The following is a 24,711-nucleotide window of genomic DNA, read 5'->3' on the forward strand; positions in this document are numbered from 1 at the left end:
TGTTAATTAACTTTCTTAACAGCCTACAAGAATCCAAAGAATAAATAATAGTAATCTTACTATGGTTGGCAGAAAGCCCAGAAGCAATTTGCAGGAAACTGATAAGAGAACTAAGATCAAGATGCAAAGGAGAATGAACGAAGTTGTTCCCTGCAAATTGCCTCAGTTGTCGTCCTTCCTTAAATAGGCTAAGGGAGTGGCCAATTAGCCCAAAGCTTTACTCTCAAGGAGACCTCCTCCTGAGGAGCCACTCCTGCCTTTTGGCAGCTCTGCGTGCCCGTGCATTGAGAAGAGGCTCTTCCTCTTCGTCCTCTTCACTTAAGGGAGCTTCTGGAGGTTCTGAAGGCCCGGCTGAATCCCTGCCTCTGGCACCACATCTTCTCCATCCTCCTCATTGTCTGACTCGAGTGGCAGCTGCACAGGCTGCTGGCGCAGCACCACACCAGCCTCCTCGCTGTCAGAATCAGCTACTAACTGCACAGGCCGCTGACGGGCCACAACAAAATGTGAACCGGTTGCCAAACGTCTGAATTTTGACCACGTGACCCTAGGGATGCTGCACTGGTCGTAAATGTGAAAAAACGGTCCCAAGTCACTTTTTTCAGTGTCGTTGAAACTTTGAACGGTCACTAAACGAACCGTCGTAAGTCAAGGACTCCCTGTATCTACTTGTATATTAGTATGTGTACCTGTGTAGGCGTGATGCAGAATTAAAGCAAATTGTGCTTAGTGCTCCAATGGAACGGATACGAACAGGGTGTGTGGTTGATGGGCCAGTTTTTCCTTCGGTCAATATTTGTTGGCTTTTATAAATTGTTGTGTACCTTTGTGTGATCTATTTGGCAGAATTGGGATCAAGGAAAGAACGATACTACAGGTAGTCAACAACTAGTTGTGAAGTCGTGTCTGACCCATCGCGACCCCATGGACAACGTTCCTCCAGCCTTCCTGTCCTCTACCATCCTCTGGAGTCCATTGAAGCTCACGCCAACTGCTTCAGTGACTCCATCCAGCCACCTCGTTCTCTGCCGTCCCGTTCTTCTTTTGCCCTCAATCTTTCTCAGCATTAGGCTCTTCTCCAGTGAGTCCTTCCTTCTCATTAGGTGGCCAAAGTATCTGAGTTTCCTCTTCAGGATCTGGCCTTCTAAAGAGCAGTCAGGGTTGATCTCCTCTAGGACTGACTGATTGGATAGCCTTGCAGTCCAAGGGACTCTCAGGAGTCTTCTCCAGCATCAGAGTTCAAAGGCCTCAATTCTTTGGCGCTCAGCCTTCCTTTATTGTTGTTATTAGTTGCGAAGTTGTGTCTGACCCATCGTGACCCCATGGACAATGTTCCTCCAGGCCTTCCTGTCCTCCACCATCCTCTAGAGTCCATTTAAGTTCACGCCAACTGCTTCAGTGACTCCATCCAGCCACTTCATTCTCTGCCGTCCCTTTCTTCTTTTAACCTCAGTCTTTCCCAGCATTAGGCTCTACTCCAGGGAGTCCTTCCTCCTCATTAGGTGGCCAAAATATTTGAGTTTCCTTTTCAGGATCTGGCCTTCTAGAGCAGTCAGGGTTGACCTCCTTTAGGACCGACCGGTTTGATCACCTTGAAGTCCAAGGGACTCGCAGGAGTCTTCTCCAGCACCAGAGTTCAAAGGCCTCAATTCTTTGGCGCTCAGCCTTTCTTATGGTCCAACTTTCACAGCCACACCCTGTTTCCCCTAAAATAAGACATCCCCTGATAATAAGCCCAATCGGGCTTTTGAGCACATGCATTAAAATAAGCCCTCCCCTTAAAATAAGCCCTCCCCGGAAATATTTAAACACATGCATAGGCGGTCCCTGCCACTTCCTCTGGTTTCCTCCATGCACCCCAAAATAATAAGACCTCCCCAAAAATAAGGCCAAGCGCTTATTTCGGGGTTCAAAAAAATACAAGACAGGGTCTTATTTTCGGGAAAACACAGTACATCCTGGGAAGTAGAATGCCCCAATTCACTTTTCAGAATGGGTAAACTTTTTCAGTGTTGGTGGCTCTTAAGAAGCAATTCCTTGTCGCTTAAGAATCCTCCGATGTTCTATTTTGTTCTGCGTAAGGAGTCCGAGGGGGTTCAAGAATCCTTTGTCTTGGCCTGGTAGAGAAAACTCTCCTCTTTTCTCGGCAAACTGTTTTGAAACAATTATTCCCCTTCTGATAACTGGCAGCTCGAATGATTGCAGCGTGTTCCATCTAGGGGTGGCCTTTAAAAATAGCCCCCAAACGTTTCAGATAATTGAAAAGTGAATTGCTTGGACAGTGAACTGGGAATAGCCAGGAAGAAGTACGCTTATTTTCACAAACAATTTTTTTTAAAAAAAAAAATGCTAGTTTTTAGCTATATTGCAGGAGCCGTGGGGCAGAACGGAAGAGCGGGGGGGAGGAAGGAAAGGGGTAGTGTGGTTTTTGAAAAGCCTAACAGTCAAAGTGGGAATGTTATCAAAACTCAAGCTAGGATTCAGTTGGAGCAGTTACGGTCCTGCAGAGTTTAAGGTCTCCTGCTTACAAATGAAACTCAGTTGTATATTTTGAGTCTTGCTTCTCCCTGACCCCCAGTTAAATGGTTGGTTTGATTTATGAGGGCTGCATGAATTCATTTAGCATTTTATGGGACCTTGCAACATTTAAAAAAAAAAAATCTCTGCTAGGAGGCCAAAACGCTATTCAGATTGATTTAGGAATACCCAAAAAACGTCACTGGAGTTCTTTCTCCGAAATCTCCTTCCAATTGAATGCTTATCCTTGTGATGGCGAACCTATGGCATGTGGGCCAGAGGTCACATGCAGAGCCCTCTCTGTGGGCATGGGTGCCGTCACCAGCTGGTTTCCGGCATGCCGCTGGTCTTCGCAGGTGTCGGAGCTACCCTTGCCAGGTGTCCACTATTTGAGCGGGCAGTCCGTTTTTTTCACATTATGTTCACTATTTTTTTTTCACAAAATAGTGGACATTTTTTTTTTATTCAAAAGCTTTATGATGAAATGGTACGTAATCTAAAGCTGTACAGTCTAAGAGAATAAGGATAGGAGAAGAAGGTTATGTTCATCTGCAGGGCGATTCATCCCTTGATAAGTGGACGTACTTTTTTAAGAAAGAGCCAGCTCCGAGTTTACTGAAACTGTTCCAATATTGTGCATCAATTCCGGTATCAAATGCAAACATTGAACGAATTTTCAGTGTCATGGGAAATTTGTGGACTGACGAACATAACCGACTGCTTGTACCATCAGTTCGAAGTGAACTTTGTATATTTTTTTAATATTTCTCAACGTTGTACTGAAATGAAAGAATTATTCCTTAAACACAAAAGAATTGATCAAAGCTGCGCGGTCAAATAAAAAATACACACGACCGCAAAGTAAAATGTAATTTAATATTTTACATATTATTATAATATATTTGATGTTTTGAATTTTAAGTAAAGTTTTGAAGTGATTATTTTAATACGTGTTAAAATGTTTGTAAGAAAATATATAATTTAATTGTAAATTTTTATTTTTATTTTTTTACTACTTAACCCACCCATCCACCCCCGCTTGTCCGCTATTTTTTGGAAGCAGACCTGGCAATCCTAATATCTGTGTGTATTCATTAACTGTAGTTCAGTCTCTGTTGACCAGTCAGGCTTTATGAAACTAATCAACTTTTGATGTTCTTTTTACAGGATCAACCTCTGAACCCTGATAAAAGCTTTGAAGCTCAGGTGAGTGTTGGATTTTTCATTTCATACAAAAGGGTGAAAAATATGGTTCAGATGACAGGATGTTTTGGTGAAGACTTCAGGATGTCGAAAATGAAGGTCCCATCCACACCATGGATGGAAGTTAGACGTCCTACAATATTGGGTTTTTTTTTTCTTCTTCTTCTTCTAAGGCAGGGATGTCAAACTCGATTTCATTGAGGGCTGCATGGGCATGGCAAGGGAAGGATACTGCAAAATCTCCATTCCCACCTCACTCCAGGGGAAGGGTACTGCAAAATCTCCGTTCCCACCTCACTCCAGGGGAAGGATACTGCAAAATCCCCATTCCCACCCCACTCTGGGACCAGCCAGAGGTGGTATTTGCCGATTCTCCGAACTACTCAAAATTTCCGCTACCGGTTCTCCAGAACCTGTCAGAACCTGCTGGATTTCATCACTGGGCTGAAGTCAGTTTATAGGGAAATGCAAAAGGAATGGCAAAATTCAATGGCAAAGAAAAAAAAATTTCCTGCTAACGCTCGGCTGCTACTAACTCCATATGTAGAACAAAGCATGCAGGCGTCTATAATTAAGTAATAATCAACAACTTTCAAGAGGCTGAGTCATGAAGACCTATTAAAATGGTTCATTGAAAAGTACGGTAATTCATAACAGCAAGGTTTTAGCTTGTAATTAGTCTAAGAATGGGGGCGTTCTTTGATGCTGGAAGCCAAATTCTCCAAGGATGTTGGCTTCTGATAAACAAACCAACGCTTTTGCTGCAAATTTCTCAATTTTCTCCTCTCATTCCTGTGGAATTCTTTCGTTTCGAATTACGGGCAGTCCTCGTGTAGTGACTGCCTCCTTTGGCGACTGTTTGGCGGAGTGACGGCGGTGATGGAAAAGCCACTTGATGAACAATCTTTGCGTTTACAACTTTCGCAGGTCAGGAAAAGCAAAGGGAAACTGAAGCCATGTCATGGACACAGCCGGAGTTTCACTTTTCTTGACATCATTGTTAAGTGAATCTGGTTTCCCCAGTGGCTTTGCTTGTCAGAAGGTTGCAAAAGATGATCACATGACCCAGGGATGGGCTGTTGGGGATTCGGGAGAACCTCTAGCTAAGATTCTGTGCAGTTTGGAGAATCCCCAAATCCCACTCCTGGCTGGCCCCGCCCACCCTGCCCCTCCCCTCCCCGGAGTCCCAACATGGCCCATTTTGGATGCAGATAAGTGCAGGGCACATGGGGAGGCTCGGGGGAGGGCGAAAAATGGGCCTACCGGAAGTTCGGGAAGACCAGAAACAGGCCTGTTTCCAGCCTCCAGAGGGCCTCCGGAGCCTGGGGAGGCCGTTTTCATCATCCTAGAGGCTTGAGGAAAGCCTCCAGAGCCCGGGGAGGGCAAAAATGCCCCCCGCCTTGCCGTGGTGCAGGAGGCCAACTAGGCCACGCCCACTATGGCCATGCCCACCCAGCAACCGGGCAGAGAACCCCTTGCTAAAATTTTTGAAGCCCACTCCTGAAGTTGGAGGATGGTTGGAGGATGGTTGGAGGATATCCAATCATCATAAATATATTGCCAAACATCTGAATCTTGACCGTGTGACCACGGGGAAGCTGTGACAGTCGTAAGTGTGAAAAAAATGGCCGTGCTTTAGAACATTAGAAGGAGGACATAAATATTTAGGATTAAAGGAAACGCCCGGTTCCCCCTTGAGCAAGTTAAAAAGAACTTGATCTCGTTATATAAAATGAATCTGAAAAAAAATTTGAACACCAAATTAAATGCAGGGAACATAATTAAAGCCATAAATACATGGGCTGTTCCGATTATTCAGTATACTGCAGGTATAATTGATTCGGGCACAAGCTGAATTAAGACATTCTTGATTGGAAAACAGGAAAATTAATGACTGAGAATCATGTTTCCTTTCCCAGAAGCCACGGTGGCTGGTTTTACTTTGTCAGAAATTAAAGGTGGGAGGGGATTACTCTTTAAGTAAAGCAAGGAATAGAAGGGAAACACAATTTGGAACGCAGCGAGGGATTGCTATTGACGGATGTTTGGACAGGAGAAAAAAAAAATACTCCCAAAGATTACAACTAGCATCATCGAAGCCCAAATGGAAGGTATTTCGAATGATAGCGGAATGGCAGTTAGGGAAGGTCATCAAAGGTGAAACTGGAGACCAGCTCCTTGGTGACTGTAGCAAAGTAGTCCCAAATGTGTAATTTATATGACATGGTCTTAATCCTTTCCTTTCCTTTCCCTTCCTTCCTTCCTTTCCTTTCCTCATCTCTTCTTCCTTTCCTTCCCTTTCTTCTTTCCTTTCCTTTCCTTTCCTTTCATCTCTTCTTCCTTTTATTTCCTTCCCTTCATCTCTTTTTCCTTTCCTTTCCTTCATCTCTTCTTCCTTTCCTTTCCTTCCCTTCTTTCTTTCCTTTCCTTTCATCTCTTCTTCCTTTTATTTCCTTCCCTTCCCTTCATCCCTTTTCCTTTCCTTTCCTTTCCTTCATCTCTTCTTCCTTCCCTTCCCTTCCCTTTCCTTCTTCCTTTCCTTTCCTTTCTCCTTTCCTTTCCTTTCCTTTCTTCTTTCCTTTCCTTTCTCCTTTCCTTTCCTTTCCTTTCTTCTTTCCTTTCTTTTCTCCTTTCCCTTCCCTTCCCTTCCCTTCCTTTCCCCTTCCTCTCTTCCCTTCCCCTCCTCCCTTCCCTTTCCTTCTCTTCTCTTCCCTTTCCCCTTTATTCCTTCCTTTCCTTTCCTCTCCTCTCTCCTTTCTTTTCTCCTTTCCTTTCTCCTTTTGTTTCCTTCCCCTTCCTTCTCTTCCCTTCCTCATCCCTTTCCCTCCCTCCCTCCCTTCCCTTCCATCCATTATTCCTTGTTTGGCCTTCGGGTGCTTCGGAAAATAGCTTGACCCCCTCCTCTCTGTGGCAGCCCCTCAAATATTGGAAGACTGCTATCATGTCTTCCCTGATCCTTCTCTTCACTAGACATACCCAATTCCAGCAATGTTTGATATGTTTTAGTCTCCACTTCTCTGCACTTTTTCTAGAGTCTCAACATCTTTTTTATAGTGTGGTGACTAAAACTGGATGCAGTATTCTAGGTGTGGTCTTACTAAGGCTTTATAGAGTGGTATTAGTACCTCCCGTGATCTTGATTGTATCCCTCTATTAATGCAGTTTAGGATTGTGTTGACTTTTTTGGCTGCCGCCGCACACTGTTAGCTCCTATTTAGCTGGTTGTCCGCTAAGACTCCAAGATCCCTCTCACAGTCGCTGCTGTTAAGCCCGGTTTTACCCAGTTTATATGTGTACTTTTGGTTTTATTTTTTATTTACATTTGTACCATCTATCTAATGAAGCTGTGAATTTCTATAGACACATCTCCAACCCTACCATGGGAGGTTCTGCTTCAAACCTCAGACTTCTGTAGTGATGGGAGTGCGGGGGAGCTAATATCCTTAATCCAAATCAAAAATTTGTTACTACCGGTTCTGTGGGCGTGGCTTGCTGGGGGCGTAATGTGACCGGGTGGGCGTGGCCAATTTTTTTTTCTTTTTTACTTTTAAAAACATTTTTTCTACAACCTCTTCAGGAAAGAGGTTGTAAAAAAATGCTTTCAAAAGGCTCTGACCATCCCAGCTGAGTTGCCTGATCGTCAGAGGCTTTTTTTTCTTTAAAAGCCTCTGACGATCAGGCAACTCAGCTGGGATTGTCAGAGGCATTTAAAACAAAAAAAAGCCTCTGCCGATCAGGCAACTCAGCTTGGATCATCAGAGGCTTTTAAAAGCATTTGAAGATCCCAGCTGAGCCGCGCGATCATCAGAGGCTTCTTTTTTTTACTTTTAAAAGCATTTTTTCAGCCGAAGAGGTTGTAGAAAAAATGCTATTAATTTTTTTTAAAAAAAGCCTCTGATGATTGTGTGGGTCAGCTGGGCATGGGGGGGGTGGGCGGGGCAGGGATTTTTGCTACCGGTTCTCCACCCGCCTCCCTTGCCGGATCGGGCGATCCGGTCCGAACCGGGAACATTTCACCCCTGCCTTGATCCCAGAAATAAGCAGCAAGCAATCAGTTAAATTTGATCCAGATCAGTCTTGCAAGCAATCTTTTCAAAGCGGAATTTTCCACACGGCGTTGAAAAAAAAAAAAAAAAACCCGGGAAGGTGTGATTTTGACAGTTGGAGGGAATAGAAGTTGTCACTTTTTTAAAAAAAAAAGAAATCGGCATCAAAGTAATGACCAGAATAGATTTTTGCTCCCCCCCACCTCCACCGCTTTTCTGAATACATTTCTCCCAATCAAAGGGAGTCTTCTTCACAGTTTTGACCTTTTGAAAATTGTCAGGATGAGATTAAAGCGACGAACGTTCGCTTCTTTTGACTTGCAAGTCAGAAGGCAAAATGACCGAATGGATGAAATCCAGTTTGGATGGTGACCTCGGGGGTGGGGGTGGGGAGCACTTGGGAAAGCAACACCCAGCCAAGATGGGTGACTCAGAGTTGGCCTGCCAAGGCCAAAGCAAACAGTCTACATGAGCAACCAAACTCGGGATTTTCCAGACTGGAAAGGGGGGATGGTCTAGTCTAGAGCCACTTCCAAAAATATCTGCCTTTCCATTTTCTTTCCCGTTCTCTTTTCAGTTGGACGAACGAGAAGTGCATTTGAAACGTATCTTCAAAAGAGGACGTAGAGGATTTGGTTTGCATTTTCCTGGATGGAGAATGAGATGTTTGGGCTTGTTTTGTGATGAAGTGGGCAAAGTGTGTGTATGTGTGTGTGTGTGGAAACACACTGTCTTTCACTATAGGTAATGGTTCCCCTCACACACTGGTGGGTTTCAAATTTTTTTACTACCGGTTCTGTGTGCGTGGCTTTGTGGATGTGGCATGGCTTGGTGGGCGTGGCTTGGTGGGCGCGGGAGGGGAAGGATACTGTAAAATCTCCATTCCCTCCCCACTCCAGGGGAAGGGTACTGTAAAATCTCCATTCCCTCTCCAATCCAGGGGAAGGATACTGCAAAATCTCCATTCCCACCCCACTCCAGGGGAAGGATATTGTAAAATCTCCATTCCCTCTCCAATCCAGGGGAAGGATACTGTAAAATCCCCATTTCCTCCCGATCAGCTGGGACTTGGGAGGCAGAGAATAGATGGAGGCAGAGCCAGTCAGCATTTTTACTACTGGTTCTCCCAACTACTCAAAATTTCCACTACCGGTTCTCCAGAACTGGTCAAGACCTGCTGAAATCCACCTCTGCCCTCACACATATGTGCTAGTCGTTCCCGACTCTAAGGGGCGTTGCTCATCTCCGTTTCAAAGCCGAAGAGCCAGGGCTGTCCGAAGACGTCTCCGTGGTCATGTAGCTGGCATGACTCAACGCCAAAGGCGCACGGAACGCTATTACCTTCCCACCTATTTTTCTACTTGCATTTTTTTACGTGCTTTCGAACTGCTAAGTTGGCAGAAGCTGGGACAAGGAACGGGAGCTCACCCCGTTACGCAGCAGTAGGGATTCGAACCGCTGAACTGCTGATCTTTCAATCGACAAACTCGGCGTCTTAGCCACTGTGCCACCACGTCCCTTTCACTCTATGGTCCTCCTTTAAAGCAGCAGGCCTCCTTCATGGGTGAACTTCAACTCCCAGAATTCTGCTGGCAGCATGGCCACAGTTGAGCTTTCTGGGAGGGCTGATCTTTAGCCATCTGGAAGTCGTCCAACTTGGACTGTAGCAGGTCTTACTTGCTGTCCCAAAAGGCAACTGGACTTTCTTGAGGTCCAAGAAAGGCCCAGTTGCCTTTTAGAAAAGCACCTTTGGGACAACCATGACCTGAATGATTGAGAATCTCCATAACTGTCTTACTTGCTGGTGAGAATTGAGATGGGGGGGTTGGTCTTGGCTGTCATTAGTAATATAGCTATATTCGTAGGGGAAGGAGTGGCAGAACATGGGGGTGGAGTTAAAAGAGGAATCAGCCTACAATCCTTACGTAGCCACAAGCAGACTAAATCCAACCCTCCTTGAATTACGTTGAGCCTCATCTAATAGTTAGCATGTACTAGGAGTTAGATAAGTAATTCAAGGGGAGTTGGACTTCCCTTGCTTGCAGCTATGCAGAGATTCTAGGCTGCTCCCTCTTTTAACCCTGCCTGCAAGTTTTACCACTGCTTTTACAATACCCCCAATACCAGCTGTAGCAGAATACAAAGCCAGCCAGGTGTACATTTGAGTGTTTGCCTAAATTTAGTACTTTGGAAATAAATTTCAGGAACCGTTCTCTTAATTGGGGGTGGGGGGTGGGAGCAGGAAGCAAAGGGAATGAGGAACTTGTCTTTAACTTCCAGCCAAATGCAATTAATCCTGAATAGACATTAGAAAGGAGAAGGCATGTATCTGGGAAAAGAATTTGTAAACAATGACGGTTCTGTTTTTTTTTTTTTAACAAAATAGCTTTTCCATTTATTTCTTTCACGATGCACAATTATTTATTCATCGTAAGTACCATCACAAGCCTTGAGTTTTCGAAGATGAGTCAGGCTGCAAATCCAACAGTCAGTTCTATAAATCAGTGTGTGCTTAAGCAGATACTTCAAGCAAAGCTAAAAATAGCAGGGAAGCTGGTGGTTTTTTTTTTTTTTTAATGCCTTGTGTCTTTTTAAGAAAGCAAAATATTTGTACATTTGGGCCCTGTGATACTAGCAATCTCTGCTTTACACTTAAATTGCACCTCTAGGAAAGCGATGTTCAGTTTGAGTGTATTATAAGCTTTACTAATAATCGGTTGAAAGCTGTTGTAGATTTACTGGAAAATAGGTTTTGGAAAATGTCCCTTAATGTGGTCCTTTGACAGGGGGATAAATATAAAAGTACAGATGGCGGGGGATGCGGGGGACCAGCTCAATATATATGGACACGGTTTTCTTATGCAGTCACAAAATGGATCAATAGACGGGAATAAGAATAACGCACTCCCCCCCCCACGTTATTCTTACCTTTTATTTGGCCCCACCCCCAATCTATTGCTGCCTCCTGAGTCCCAGCTGATCAGCTAGAGGGAAAAAAAAACTGTTTAAACTCTTGCGGCGGGGCTTCAAAGGGCCGCCCAACAGCTGATCAGTTTTAAAAGAAAACAAATGCGTAGACCGGTGCCTGCAAAAAAACATGAGTAGCTCAGTGCCTGCAAAAATAAATGGGTAGATCGGTACAGTCTGGTAGACCAGTACCTCTGCTAAATCCTAAATAATTGTCACATGACCATCAAGCCACGCCCACAAAATAAGCCACGCCACAAAATAAGCCACGCTCACAGAACCGATAGTAAAAAAATTTAGAACCCACACCTGGCCTACTAGGCCCAAAACGTGGGGTGTGGGGTCGCGCACACATGTGTGGGAGCAGGGGAGAGGCGCCCCCCCGGGCTGTTTTTGGGTCCAGGAGGCTGCAGGGAGGCTTACTAGGCCCAAAACGAGGGGTGGGGGGGGTCGCGCACGCATGTGTGGGAGCAGGGGAGAGGCACCTCCCTGGGCTGTTTTGGGGTCCAGGAGGCTGCAGGGAGGCCTACTAGGCCCAAAACAAGGGGAGGGGGTCGCGCACACATGCACGGGAGGGTGGGGGATGTGTGGGTGTCATGGGGAACGTGGAGGGGTCATGCGCACATGCGTAGGCCTCCCCGCATTGCATTATGGGTGCCGGCACATGCACATTGTCATGTGTATCCGCACATGCTTTCAGCATACGATGAGAAAAAGGTTAGCCATCAGCTGATCTATCCTATTCGACCTGCCAAAAGTGCAAGTTTCAAAGGCCACTGTAAGGCCCCATCATCTTAACCGAAGCACCGCGCAGCTGTACATCGGGGAATTCTTTTGCCCCTGTTTGCCTCCGAGCAGCGCGATGATGACCTCTGATATTGTTCCTGCGAGTGCAGCGGACCGTGCGCGAGCCTGCGTGTGTCTATGCGCTCACGCTGGCACACAAATCCTCACATGCTGTCAGCTGTGGTTTTTATCCTTGGAAAAATACAAGCCGGCCGAGCAGATCCTTCAAAGGTCAGAGTAGGATACACGTAGAAGCTTCTTCTCTGGAATTCTAACGGGCTGCCCTTTGGAGGAGAGGCTGCTAGGAAATCCAGATTTAAAGGATTCCCTTGTGTGGGGAGGATTCCTAAATTCATCATAGGGTGGGACCCGGAGACCCATAATGCAGAGCCCAGCATGGGAAGGAAGATAAGATGAACTCTTGTTGGGTCAGATGAAGAAAGATCGATGTGTTGTAGCAACTAATGGCTGAGTTCCAGCAACTGTCGTTTATATGTTTTACCCTCCAGCCCCCTAATCCTCTTCGTTGCTCTTCTCTGCACTCTTTCTAGAGTCTCCACACCATGTAAAAAAGATGAGAAGTGAGTCTGGTTTCAGTCCCTTCTTTCTCTCCTTCTGCAACCTTCCACTTTTCTCTGGTTGTCGCAGGGGTGAAATGCTCCCGGTTCAGACCGGATCACCCAATCCGGTAGTGATGTAGGCGGATGGTTCGGAGAAGCGGTAGCAAAAATCCCGGCCTCCCCCCCCGCATGCCCAGCTGAGCCGTGCGATCATCAGAGGCTTTTTTTTTCTTTTAAATGCCTCTGATGATCCCAGCTGACTTGCCTGATCGTCAGAGGCATTTAAAAGAAAAAAAAAGCCTCTGACAATCAGGCAACTCAGCTGGGATCGTCAGAGCCTTTTGAAAGCATTTTTTTACAACCTCTTCACCGAAGAGGTTGTAGAAAAAATGGTTTTAAAAGTTTTTTTAAAAAAAATTGGCCACGCCCACCCAGTCACATTACCCCCCACCACCACCAAGCCACGCCCACAGAACCAGTAGTAACAAATTTTAGATTTCACCATTGGGTTGCCTCATTTCTGAATCCCTTCAAAAGTCTCTTTAAGAGCGTTTGGATTAAAACCCCACACGCCCCCCCCCAAAGTGTTTGTTTCACACACATCTCTTCTTTATTTTGGTCCGAGCATTTCGCCGTTTAATCAGCCCGATCCAGCAACCGGTGTGTAAAGGAGGGGGGGAAATTGGAGCTTTCTTTTTAATTATCCTTGCTTTGCTTGCCGTTAAGAAATTCCCAATTGGGCTGTTTGCAAAAAGATGCCAAAAACTGGCATTGTTCTTTAATTAGCGGCTGTAATTGTTTCGGCGTAATCTCCATGATTAGCGGTGGCATTAAATACCGCCTCAAGAAAAGACCTGCCCTCTTAGCACGGCCTCCTGAGGGGCATCCTATACAATCAATTAGATCCTGGCTAGTTTGGCTTGAGGAATTGCGGGGTGCGGATGGGAGAGCTTGAGAAGGGGCACCCGTCCTATAGGGAAGATGGCTACACAATTGCCGCTATCAGAAACTGGACTGGAATAGCAAAATCTCTGCAGTGCAGGGGATTTATTTGCTTAACAGTGGCTCAAAGTTACGCCGGCCTCAGACAAAAAGGACTTTGCAACCCATCGTCAAAGTTATGAGTTTCAAATCACAGACACACACCCAAGGGCGGGCTGCTGGGGGTTCGTAGGGGTTCGGGAGAACCTCCAGCTAAGATTCTGTGCAGTTCGGTGAACCCCCAAATCCTACTCCTGGCTGGCCCCACCCACCCCACCCCACCCCTCCCGGGAGTCCCCACATGGCCTGTTTTGGATGCATGTAAGTGCAGGATGTGCACGGAGGCTCAGGGAGGGCGAAAAACGGGCCTACCGGAAGTTCGGGAAGGCCAGAAACAGGCCTGTTTCCAGCCTCCAGAGGGCCTCCGGAGCCTGGGGAGGCCGTTTTTGTCCTCCTAGAGGCTCAAGGAAAACCTCCGGAGCCCCGGGAGGGCAAAAACGCCCACCCCCACACCCCATGGTGCAGGAGGCCGACTAGGCCACACCCACCATGGCCATGCCCACCCAGCAACCAGGCAGAGCACCCCTTGCTAAAATTTTTGAACCCCACCCCTCTACACACCATGTTCATGTGAATGCAATTTAGGCACCCGGGCAACCCACTCGCACTTACAAAGGTGGAGGTCCCGCAATCCAAATTTGTGGCCTTCCTTTTTTTTTTTTTTTTTGACAGGCAAGCGATGAGGGCGAATAGGCTGAAAAACAGCTTCTATCCCAGATCAGTAACTATATTGAATTCTACCGTGTAGCGCAATATTAATGCAATATCAGGGGTTTTCAATTCAATTGCATGGAATGGGAAGGAGGTGCGTTTGTGTTTTATTTTTATAGTTTCTTTATGTATAACGTACCCTGAAGGTGGCATTTAATTTCGTTGTACGAGGTGCAGTGACAATAAAGTAAAGTCTAAAGTATGAGCATCAATAGCACAGGAGGGGAAATGGTTAAAAAAAATGGGGGGGAACGCAATGAAAGGCTGCTGAATTTTGTAAGCTCGTTTCATTCCAATTTATCGCGAAGACTTCTCTCCTAACCGTGTCTGCTTAGCATGGACTCCTCCTTAGCGGTGATGTGTGAGCGTGTAAGTGTGTGTTTGCGCATCGCTGTTTCTTGCCCGGCAGAGATTTTGCACAATCGTGCCCAAACAAACCACCTTTTGCAAAATAAAAAATAAAAAAAAATAACTCCCCAATGCATTCCGATATTTGACTTTAGCAAACGATCTTCAGGGGGACGTTGAACGGGCCCGTCAAAAAGAATCATTTGTCTGTCGGGGTTTTTTTTTGCCCGAGGCCTTTTGAGATAACTTCAGCGGGAGGAAGGTTTATTTCTTCAAAAAAAAGAGAGAAGGGTTTCTTTCTTTCTTTCTTTTTTCTTTTTTTTTTTTTTCCAACAATGCTCGGTTTGTGCACCAAGTTTTGGCAGTGAGCTCATTTTTTTTGAGAGAGAGAGAGAGGTTTCGAAGCCAGGAAGGGAGTAGAAGAAGAGAAGTCACAACATCCTGTTGATCACAAAACTGCGCTCTGTCTTCCTTCGAGAGGAACCACATGCAGGGCCCTGAAAGCTGAAGTGTAATATTTCATAAATTGTTTTTTTGGGGGGCCACCTTGTATACTGGACTGGCATCCAGAGAAATCTTTTTGCAAGGGCTGATGTAGAGATGTAGTCTGACACACAGTCAGGGGTGGGCTTCAGATCAGAGGTGGGTTTCAGCAGGTTCTGACTAGTTCTGGAGAACCGATAGCAGACATTTTGAGTAGTTCGGAGAACCGGTAGTAAAAATTCTGACCGGCCCTGTCCCCATCTAATGAGGAAATGGGGATTTTGCAGTATCCTTCCCTTGGAGTGGGGAGGGAATGGAGATTTTACAGTATCCTTCCCATGCCACGCCCACCAAGCCATGCCACGCCCACCAAGCCACACCCACAGAACCGGTAGTAAAAAATTTTCAAACCCACCATTGGCTTCAGATCCTTTAGCAACGAGTTCGCTGCCCCGTTACTGGGTGAGTGTGGCCATGGTGGGCGTGGCCTAGTCAGCCTCCTGCACCACTGCAGGGGGGGTTGTTTTTCACCCTCCCCAGGCTCCAGAGGCTTTTCTTGAGCCTCCAGGAGGGCGAAAACTGCTTCCCCCGGGGTCCGGAGGCTCTCTGGAGGCTCGAAATTCACTTACCTGGAATGATGAACAGGCTGCGTGGAGACTCTTGGGAGGGGCGGGAGGGGCATGGCCAGCCAGGGGTGGCATTTGGAGGTTCACCGAACCCCAGCAACCCTTGGCTAGAGGATTGCCCGAACCCTGCCAAATCCCCAGGAGCCCACCCCTGCACACAGTTGTCTGGTGGTTGTCCAACAAGAGCTCCTTTGACCTGGTGAACAAATGTTGTGTTGGCCCCTAAACTTAAATCTAGGGAAGAGAAGGACCAGGGAAGACATGGTGATAGTGTTCCAGGATTTGAGGGGCTGCCACAGAGAGGAAGGGGTCAAGTTATTTTCCAAGGCACCTGAAGGTCAGACAAGGAGTAATGGATGGAAACTGATCAAGGAGAGATTCAACCTAGAAATAAGGAGGAATTTTCTGACAGTGAGAGCCATCAACCCATGGAAAAGACGTTGCCTTCGGAAGTTGTGGGAGCTTTATCATTCAAGAAGAGACTGGACTGCCATCTGTCAGAAATGGTGAAGGGTCTCCTGCTTGGGACTAGATGAACCTACAAGGTCCCTTCCAACTCTGTTAATCTGTTAAACCAGTGGTGTCCAACCTTAAGACCTGTGGACCTCGACTCCCAAAATTCCCCGGGCAGCATGAATCCTAACTTGCTAAAATATAGTAGCTTTACATCAGAGATGTCCAAGCTTGGCAATGTCAAGACTTGTGGACAATAGGACCCAGTTGCCAAGCATCTGAATTTTGATCACATGACCATGGGGATGCTGTGATGGTCATAAGTGTGAAAAACAGTCATAAGTCACTTCTTTGAGTACCGTTCCAACTTTGAATGGTCAGTAAATCAAGGACTACCTGTAGATTTTGGTCCACCATTAATGGTGGAATGGAAACCCCTTTCTAGTCTGTGTCTCGTGTGTTCCTTTAAAAGCAGCCGTATCTCTCTCCTGAATGCAGAGTACATAAACTAAAAGCAGCAATGTTGGGACAATGGAATCCAGTCCATTAATATATTTTAATTTAGTCTGGTTTTACTGTCCCGGTGGGTACTATATTTTGCCTTTCTTTGTCATGAAAAGAGACAGCTCTTTCACAGAGCAGAAAATCCGAGTATAATTGGTCCCAGTTCAGTATCTTTAGAGGTTTTGTTCCCCGTGCATTTATCCTGAAGTTCTTTGTTATTTTTTTTCCCCCAAGTCCATAATTCTTCTCCTAAAGCAGAAGCGATGGAGCAGAAAAATGCCCAAATAGAAGCTTTTGACATTAAAACATTGAGTGATTTGATTACTTCATACGTAGCAGTAATCATCAGTAGTCTATAATTACCCAGTATAATTATTAAAAACAGGCTGTGGGCAATTGATTACTGTCCTGTTTAGCTTAGTGTGAAATTTGCATCTTGGGAATATCAAATCCAATTACCAAAGGGTCAAGAAAAGGAGCGATGTAGCTCAACAGAAGAACATCTGCGTTGCCTACAGAAAGTTGTTGGCTCAATGCCTTGCCCCTTGGAGCAAAAGCTGGAAACATGAAAGAATTATTGGTACTGCCTTCATGCTAAGCTGTAGATGGGTTCACACAGCCTGTGAAAAACCTGGAGTATTGTTGATAATGGTTCACACACTACCCTAAACTCTAGTTGGGTCAACATAGCTGTTAAAAACCTGGAGAACTGTTGCTAGTGGTTCACATATCACGCTAAGCTGTAGATGGGTCCACACAGCCTGTTAAAACCTGGAGAATTGTTGGTGATAGTTCACACATCAGGCTAAGTTGTAGATGGGTTCACACAGCCTTTTAAGACCTAAACTTGGTCTTTAAAAATAGCACCACAATCCTTTTGGTCAGATAACATGCTGCGCTCAAATAATACTCAGGCTTTCTATGGTGGACTGGTCCAAATTTTCTCCTTCCTGCTGAACATGGCTGCAACATCTCAAAAATAAACTGGACAACCATTTGTCTGGTGATGTCTGGTGTATAAGGCCGTGATGGCAAACATATGGCACAGGTGCCACAGATGGCACATGTAGCCATATTGGTGGGCATGCGAGCTCCGCTCCGGCGCACATGTACACGCCGGCCAGCTGATTTTCGGGCCTTCTGGGCCCACCAGAAGTAGGGAAACAGGCTGTTTCCTGCCTCCGGAGGACCTTGGGGTGATGGGAAAGGCCCATTTTTTGCTCTCTCCAGCCTCCAGAGTCTTTCTAGGAGTCTGGGGAGGGTAAAAAACGGCCTTCCCCACCCCCCTGGAGGGCCTCCGGAGGCCGGAAACAGCCCATTTGCCAACTTCCAGTGGGATAGGAAAGCCCGTTTTTTGCTCTCCCCAGCCTCCAGAGCCTTTCTAGGAGTCTGGGGAGGGCGAAACCGGCCTCCCCCACCCCCCTGGAAACCTTCCGGAGGCCCAAAATGGCCTGTTTGCCAACTTCCGGTCCCACCTCTGAGGGGGCTCCGGGGGTGGGGAATCATGAGCCGCGGTGGCGCAGTGGTTAGAGTGCAGTACTGCAGGCTACTTCTGCTGACTGCCGGCTGCCTGCAATTTGGCAGTTCAAATCTCACCAGGCTCAAGATTGACTCAGCCTTCCATCCTTCCGAGGTGGGTAAAGGGAGGAGCCAGATTGTTGGGGGCAATATGCTGACTCTGTAAACCGCTTAGAGAGGGCTGTAAAGCACTAACAATGGAGTGGTATATAAGTCTAAGTGTTATTGCTATTCCTTCCTTCCTTCCTTCCTTCCTTCCTTCCTTCCTTCCATCCATCCATGGTGCACAGTGGTTAGAATGCAGTATTGCAGGCTAACTCTGCCGACTGCCAGCAGTTCAATCCTGACTGGCTCAAGGTTGACTCAGCCTTCCAGCCTTCTGAGGTGGATAAAATGAGGACCCAGATTGTTGAGGGACAAGAGGCTGACTCTGTAAACTGCTTAGAGAGGGCTGCAAAGCACTGTGAAGCAGTATATAAGTCTTAAGTCCGTGGTGGAATTCAAATTTTTCTTCTACTGGTTCTGTGGGCATGGCTTGGTGTGGCTTGGTGGGCATGGCTTGGTGGACATGGCAGGGGAAGGTTACTGCAAAATCTCCATTCTTTCCCCACTCCAGAGAAAGGATACTGCAAAATCTCCATTCCCTCCCCACTCCTGGGGCCAACCAGAGGTGGTATTAGCCGGTTTTCCAAAACTACTCAAAATCTCCACTACCGGTTCTCCAGAACCTGTCAGAACCTGCTGAATTTCACCCCTGGTCTAAGTGCTATTTCTAAATAGGTTGGGTGGATGCTGCGGTGTTTGAAAGACAGTAAAACAAGCGCACGGATCTTGCCAAGCTTCGGTTTAATAAATCTCGGAGCTGGTGTCTCCAATCGGAGCGCCTGTTCAGCAGCAAATTTAGCTTTCACATTAAGCTCTCCTTGAGGCCTGTCACACTCATATTTTTAGCCCAGCTGCTTCTAAAACCAGAGCCAACATGGCACATGCTGGAAAGCTTCTTAATGAAAAGAGACACAGGGGGCAGAGAGAAGATATCGGTACAAATAATGTTATAATAGAGGTAATTTTGGCAGTCCAACACAGGAAGAACCCTGCTCTCCGTTAAGATAAAAGATAAATTATGGCCTGACAGTTCTGATTGGAAGAGAGGAGAGAGAGAGAGAGAGAGAGAGAGAGAGAGAGAGAGAGAGAGAGAGAGAAGACTACAAGCACCGTTGCAGAGTTAGAAAAAAAATGGATATTTAGAGAAGGCATCTCAAAGCATTTTAAGGGATATTTAGAACCGCCTGGACTAAACCACCCTCTCTCTCTCTTCTGCCTTGAGAAAATGTAATTTAGGAGGAGGAGAAAAAAAATCATCAGGAAGAGGTTGTGTTTCAGGGAACGGCTTTTCAGAAAGGGTCGCCAAGGTTTCTCATTCATAGAGTCTTTGGCCCCCACTGAAAGGGCTCGCAATCTGGGAGTCCTCCTGGATAGACAGCTGTCTTTGGAGGAACATCTGACGGCTGTTACCAGGGGGACCTTTTATCAGGTTCGCCTGATTCGCCAGTTGCGGCCCTTTCTTGATCGGGATTCCCTGTGCACAGTCACTCACGCCCTCGTCACCTCTCGCCTTGACTACTGTAACGCTCTCTACATGGGGCTCCCCTTGAAGAGCACCCGGAGGCTCCAGCTGGTCCAGAATGCAGCAGCGCGGGTAGTGATGGGAGCAACATGGCGCTCCCATGTAACACCACTCCTGCGCGAGCTGCACTGGCTCCCGGTGGTCTTCCGGGTGCGCTTCAAGGTGTTGGTTATCACCTTTAAAGCGCTCCATGGCATAGGGCCTAGCTATCTCCGAGACCGCCTGCTGCTACCGATGACCTCCCATCGATCCGTGCGCTCCCACAGAGAGGGCCTCCTCAGGGTGCCATCAGCCAAACAATGTAGGCTGGTGACCCCCAGGGGGAGGGCTTTCTCTGTGGGGGCTCCCACCCTCTGGAATCAGTTGCCCCCGGAGATAAGAAGAATCCAGGACCTCAATGCCTTCCGTCGTTCCCTGAAAACCTATCTTTTTCAGCAAGCCGGGTTGGCTTAAGAAGAAATTTTTAAAATTTTTAAATTCTTTTAATTAGTCTGCGATTTTTAATTTTTTGGGCCAAATTTTATATATACTTTTAAATGTTTTAATATTTGTATTCTATGTTTTTTATCTTGGCTGTACACCGCCCTGAGTCCTCAGGGAGAAGGGCGGTATATAAATTCGAAATTAAATTAAATTAAATTAAATTAAATTAAATTAAATTAAATATATATATATATATATATATATATATATATATATATATATATATATGTAGGTCTTTGGTTATTCGGGTTTTCTCCCGCGTAAAATTGGAGATGTCTTGGCAATGTTTCGACAAAGTCTCATTCGTCATCTTCAGGCTGGTGTTCTCGGCTTCGTGCTTCTAGGAGCAATGTGTGATCGCAGCTGTTTCTTCCTTTTAACTGCCAGTGGGGGTGTGAACTGATTGGGTGGGAGCTTGGCTGTGTTCTGATTGGGTGGAGGTGTGTTCTGATTGGTTGGGGGCTTGGCTGTGCTCTGATTGGATGGGGGGGTTGGCTGTGCTCTGATTGGATGGGGGTATGTTCTGTTTGGGTGGGGGCTTGGTTGTGCTCGGGTTAGACACTTCCAATTTTATGGGGAGAAAACCCGAATAACCAAAGACACATATATATATATATAATTTTCTTTTAATACAAACATTTCCTCTTTCATTAAACAGTGTGCAGTCTGGGTACAAATGTTTTGTGCAATAACCATTAACATTGATTTAACCATTAAAAATCAACCATGCTCATTATTTATCCATTCCTGGATTAATACTAATACATAATATATCTACTATTGTAACATTTCTCTTCTTAGCTTATTTGACTTTGTAATACATTTTCAATATTTCACTCCTCTGCTTTTATTTCTAGTTTTCATTTTTTTTTTTTAAATTTTTTTTTAAATTTGATTTATATGCCGCCCTTCTCCGGAGACTCAGGGCGGCTTACAATGCGTTAAGCAATAGCCTTCATTCTTTTGTATATTTTTTATACAAAGTCAGCTTATTGCCCCCACAAACTGGGTCCTCATTTCACCTACCTTAGAAAGGATGGAAGGCTGAGTCAACCTTGAGCCTTGGAGAGATTCGAACCAGCAGAAATTGCAGGCAGCTGTGTTAATAACAGGGTTCATTAACCACTGTACCATCAAGGCTCTTGTTATATCTTTATATTTATTAATATTTATTCTCTAACCATTGATAAAATAACTCACATATACTATAATAGTCCAATTCTTCTTTTCCTTTAATTGCAAGTGTTAATCTATTCATTTCCGCACATTCTAATATTTTCTTAATCACATTTTCATCCGTAGGGATCTCTTCACTTTCCCAATTTTGTGCAAATATAATTCTAGCTGCAGTGATTACATGAATAATCAAATATACATTTTCTTTACTATAAGTTTCTGGTAAAATCCCCAACAAGAATAATTCAGGTTTGCGATCCATATGTTGTTGTGTCAGCTTCTCCAACCACATACGAATTTTTGCCCAATATTTTTTTTGCTTCTACACATATCCACCACATGTGGTAATATGAGGGTCGCCAAGGTTTCTCATTTAAAAATGATCCATCCATAGGATTAATGCTAACATCTGGCATGATCCAAAAAGAGCTGATCCTCTGGAGATGGATGGATAGATGGACGGACGGATGGATGGATGGATGATGGATGATGGATGATGGATGGATGATAGATAATATAAATATATATATTTTTATATATTTTTCAGTCCTACTGGAATTTTATGTATTTTTAAATCCTATAGGATCTATCATTCTCTCTCTCTCCCTCCCTCCCTCTCTCTTTCTCTCTCTCTCTCCCTATCATCCATCCATCCATCCATCCATCCATCCATCTATGTATCTACCTACCTACCTACCTACCTACCTACCTACCTATCTCCTCTATCTATCCAGTTGCTATTCTGTTCATCTCTTCACCAGTCTAATCATATACAGAAGAGAACTAATTTGACATGTGGACAGAAACCAGCAAAGGAATAACCAAATTCAAGAGTGAGCTAGATCCAGCCCATAAAGTTAAAAAAAAAAAAGAATGGATCCAACTGCATGATATTTTCAAGGAAGAAAATATGAACTTGTCAATGTATTAGGTTAATATCAACTGGGGGGAGGGGAATCTAAAGATAGAGGAATGCCTAGAATCTCATTAGCTGAAATATTTCAAATGGCAAAGTTGGAAAAAGTTTAGGGGCTGAACTTTGAAGAGATAAACATGGAAGATAAGATTTATTAGGAGGCGCTAACAAACTGAACTAATTTAAAACTTGGAATGAAATGTACCAAATGGAACTCGATCGATCCATGTTGAATTAGATATAACGAACTGCCTGGATTTAATGAACTAGATTTACTCAATTTATTGGAATTCGCACTGGCCGGCTACCGCAGGATGTTGAAGCATGTTGGGTAGTCTTACAGAAGCTATTAGCCAACGGAATTAAAATCGAATTTGGAATGAAATTAATTAAAGAAAGCTATATGGATTTGTATTGAAACCGAGTTAATGAACACAGGCAATAAATAAGCTGCAGTAAGTTTATTAGAATTAAGATAGTGAATAGATGGATCGTACAATTAATCTGCAGCCCTATACCTTTATATCTGCTTCTTTGGAATAAACTAAAAACCACTTTATGGGGCTTGGGTTTTTTTTTGATAAATGGGTATAGCTTTTTGGAATATGTTTTTTAAAAAAGAAACAGCTGGACGGTATGAAAGTAGATCCACTAATGGGTCAGCGATTGAAAATGAAAAGAAGGACTAGGGGTGACATGATATCAGTGTTCCAATATTCGAGGGGCTCCTACAAAGACTAGGGGGGTCAAACTATTTTCCAGAGCACCAAAAGGCAAGATGAGAAGCAATGGATGGAAACAATGGATGGAAATAGGGATCTGAACTAAAGAGGAATTTCTTGACAGTTAGAACAATTAATTAGTGGAATGATTCAGAAGTTATGGATGCGCCAATACTGCATGCGCAGGGGGGCTGTTCTGCTCCCGCTACGGACCCCAAAGAACACAACAGACACAAAATTTGTCCAAAACTTAATTTACTAAAATAACTCAGTCTTTTTCAAAACAAAGGCTGTTAATAAACTTTCTTAACAGCCTACAAGAAACCAAAGATAAAAAAATCATAATCTTACTAAGGTTGGCAGAAAGCCCAGAAGCAATTTGCAGAGAATCCAGACGCGAAGGAGAGTGAACTAAAGTTGTTCCCTACAAATTGCTTCAGTCGGTGTTCCTCCTTAAATAGGCTAAGGGAGTGGCCAATTAGCCCCAAGCCTTACTCTCAAGGAGACCTCCTCCTGAGGAGCCACTCCTGCCTTTTGGCAGCTCTGCGCGCCCGTGCATCGAGAAGAGGCTCCTCCTCTTCGTCCTCTTCATTTGAAGGAGCTTCTGGAGGTTCTGAAGGCCCTGGCTGAATCCCCGCCTCTGGCACCACATCTTCTCCAGCCTCCTCATTGTCCGACTCGAGTGCCAGCTGCACAGGCTGCTGGCGCAGCACCACACCAGCCTCCTCGCTGTCAGAATCAGCTACAATCCACACAGGCCGCTGATGGGCCACAACACAGTTGCAGTCCCCTGTTGCAACCTTCTGACAAGCAAAGTTAACGGAGAAGCCAGATTCACTTAACAACCAAACAACGGCAGTGATTCACTCAACAGTCGTGGCAAGAAAGGTCGTAAAATGGGGCAAAACACACTTAACAACTGTCTTCCTTAGCAACAGAAATGTTGGGCTCAATTGTGGTCATAAATCGAGGACTTCCTGTAGTTCAGGATCGAACTGTGAGGTTCTTGTGGCTCTCTGAGCTTGGTTGCTTTTTTTTGCAAACATTTTCATGATCCAGCTAGGTAATATCATCAGTGCTACTTAGCTATTATATCTGCAAAAAAATAGCCAGAGCACCAAAGACCCCACAGCTTAATTTTTTAGAAAGAAATGCTTGGTTTTGAAAAAGCTTTGAAAGCAAATGTAGTCAAAGAGAATAAATGGTTGGCAGAAAGGGTTAAGAAAGCAGACATGGGGTGAGAAAGAAAGAAAAAAAAATGCAAAGACATTTCCAAGAAAGAAATCAGAAAATTGGCAACAGAAATTGAGACTCTTAACTTCCTTCCTTGCCAAGTCAATAAACAGATCTGGATACACATCAACGGATTTCTTCATTTAAAAGGAGAACGTCTTTTTTCCTCCCCAAATTAGTAAGATGGTTTTTAATGAAATTTGGGGGAAAAAAAACAGCGTAAATCTTTGCAGGTTACGAAGGTGGAAATACAGTTGCAAACAGAGCAATTAAGGTGTTGCGTTTGAAGTAAAAAGGAATTCCACAAAGTCTAAAGAGGATTATAATTCATCTGATTAGATGTTTTCAAGCAGGTGCATTTTTTAGCATTTAATTATTTTTTTTTATGTCCTTCTTGAAGAAAAGGCAAAGGAGGGAAGGAACTGATATTTATTGCATCCCCCTTGCCTGTGAATGCACAGAACACATGACATATTTTAATTTGTTAAAAAGTGGTTTAGGAAGGGGGGGGAAGAGAAGCTGTTTCAGAAAGGTGCTGCTTGGATATATTACTGAATTAGTTCCGTTTATTACCTTCAATGTTATTGAATTTACACCTGGAGAACTTGCAGGGGAAAAAAAAGGGGGGGGTGCAAGGATATTGAAAGTTATTATGTGAATAACTGCCAGATTTAAATATGTTCCAACAAGTCTTGCTGAAAAATTGAAAGGGCTTTTTCCCTTCTAGTTTCACTTAATAGATTTTTATTCTTGCATTCAAGCCATAGGTTAAGCCAGGAGTCAGCAACCTG

The 24,711-nt window shown here is 44.9% G+C and overlaps 1 protein-coding gene across 1 annotated transcript in view; it reads left to right on the forward strand.

Annotated features, from left to right (window-relative positions):
• The window catches only part of XYLT1 (xylosyltransferase 1), a 168,227-nt gene that overhangs the window by 54,487 nt on the left and 89,029 nt on the right, over positions 1–24,711 (forward strand). Inside the window, 1 exon segment of the mRNA XM_070955338.1 lies at positions 3,685–3,723. Coding sequence (XP_070811439.1) covers positions 3,685–3,723 — 39 coding nt within the window.

The sequence above is a fragment of the Pituophis catenifer genome, unplaced genomic scaffold (genome assembly GCF_029215685.1).
Source record: "Pituophis catenifer annectens isolate HBS135680 unplaced genomic scaffold, rPitCat1.0.hap2 SCAF_16, whole genome shotgun sequence".
Taxonomy (NCBI): Eukaryota; Metazoa; Chordata; class Lepidosauria; order Squamata; family Colubridae; genus Pituophis; species Pituophis catenifer.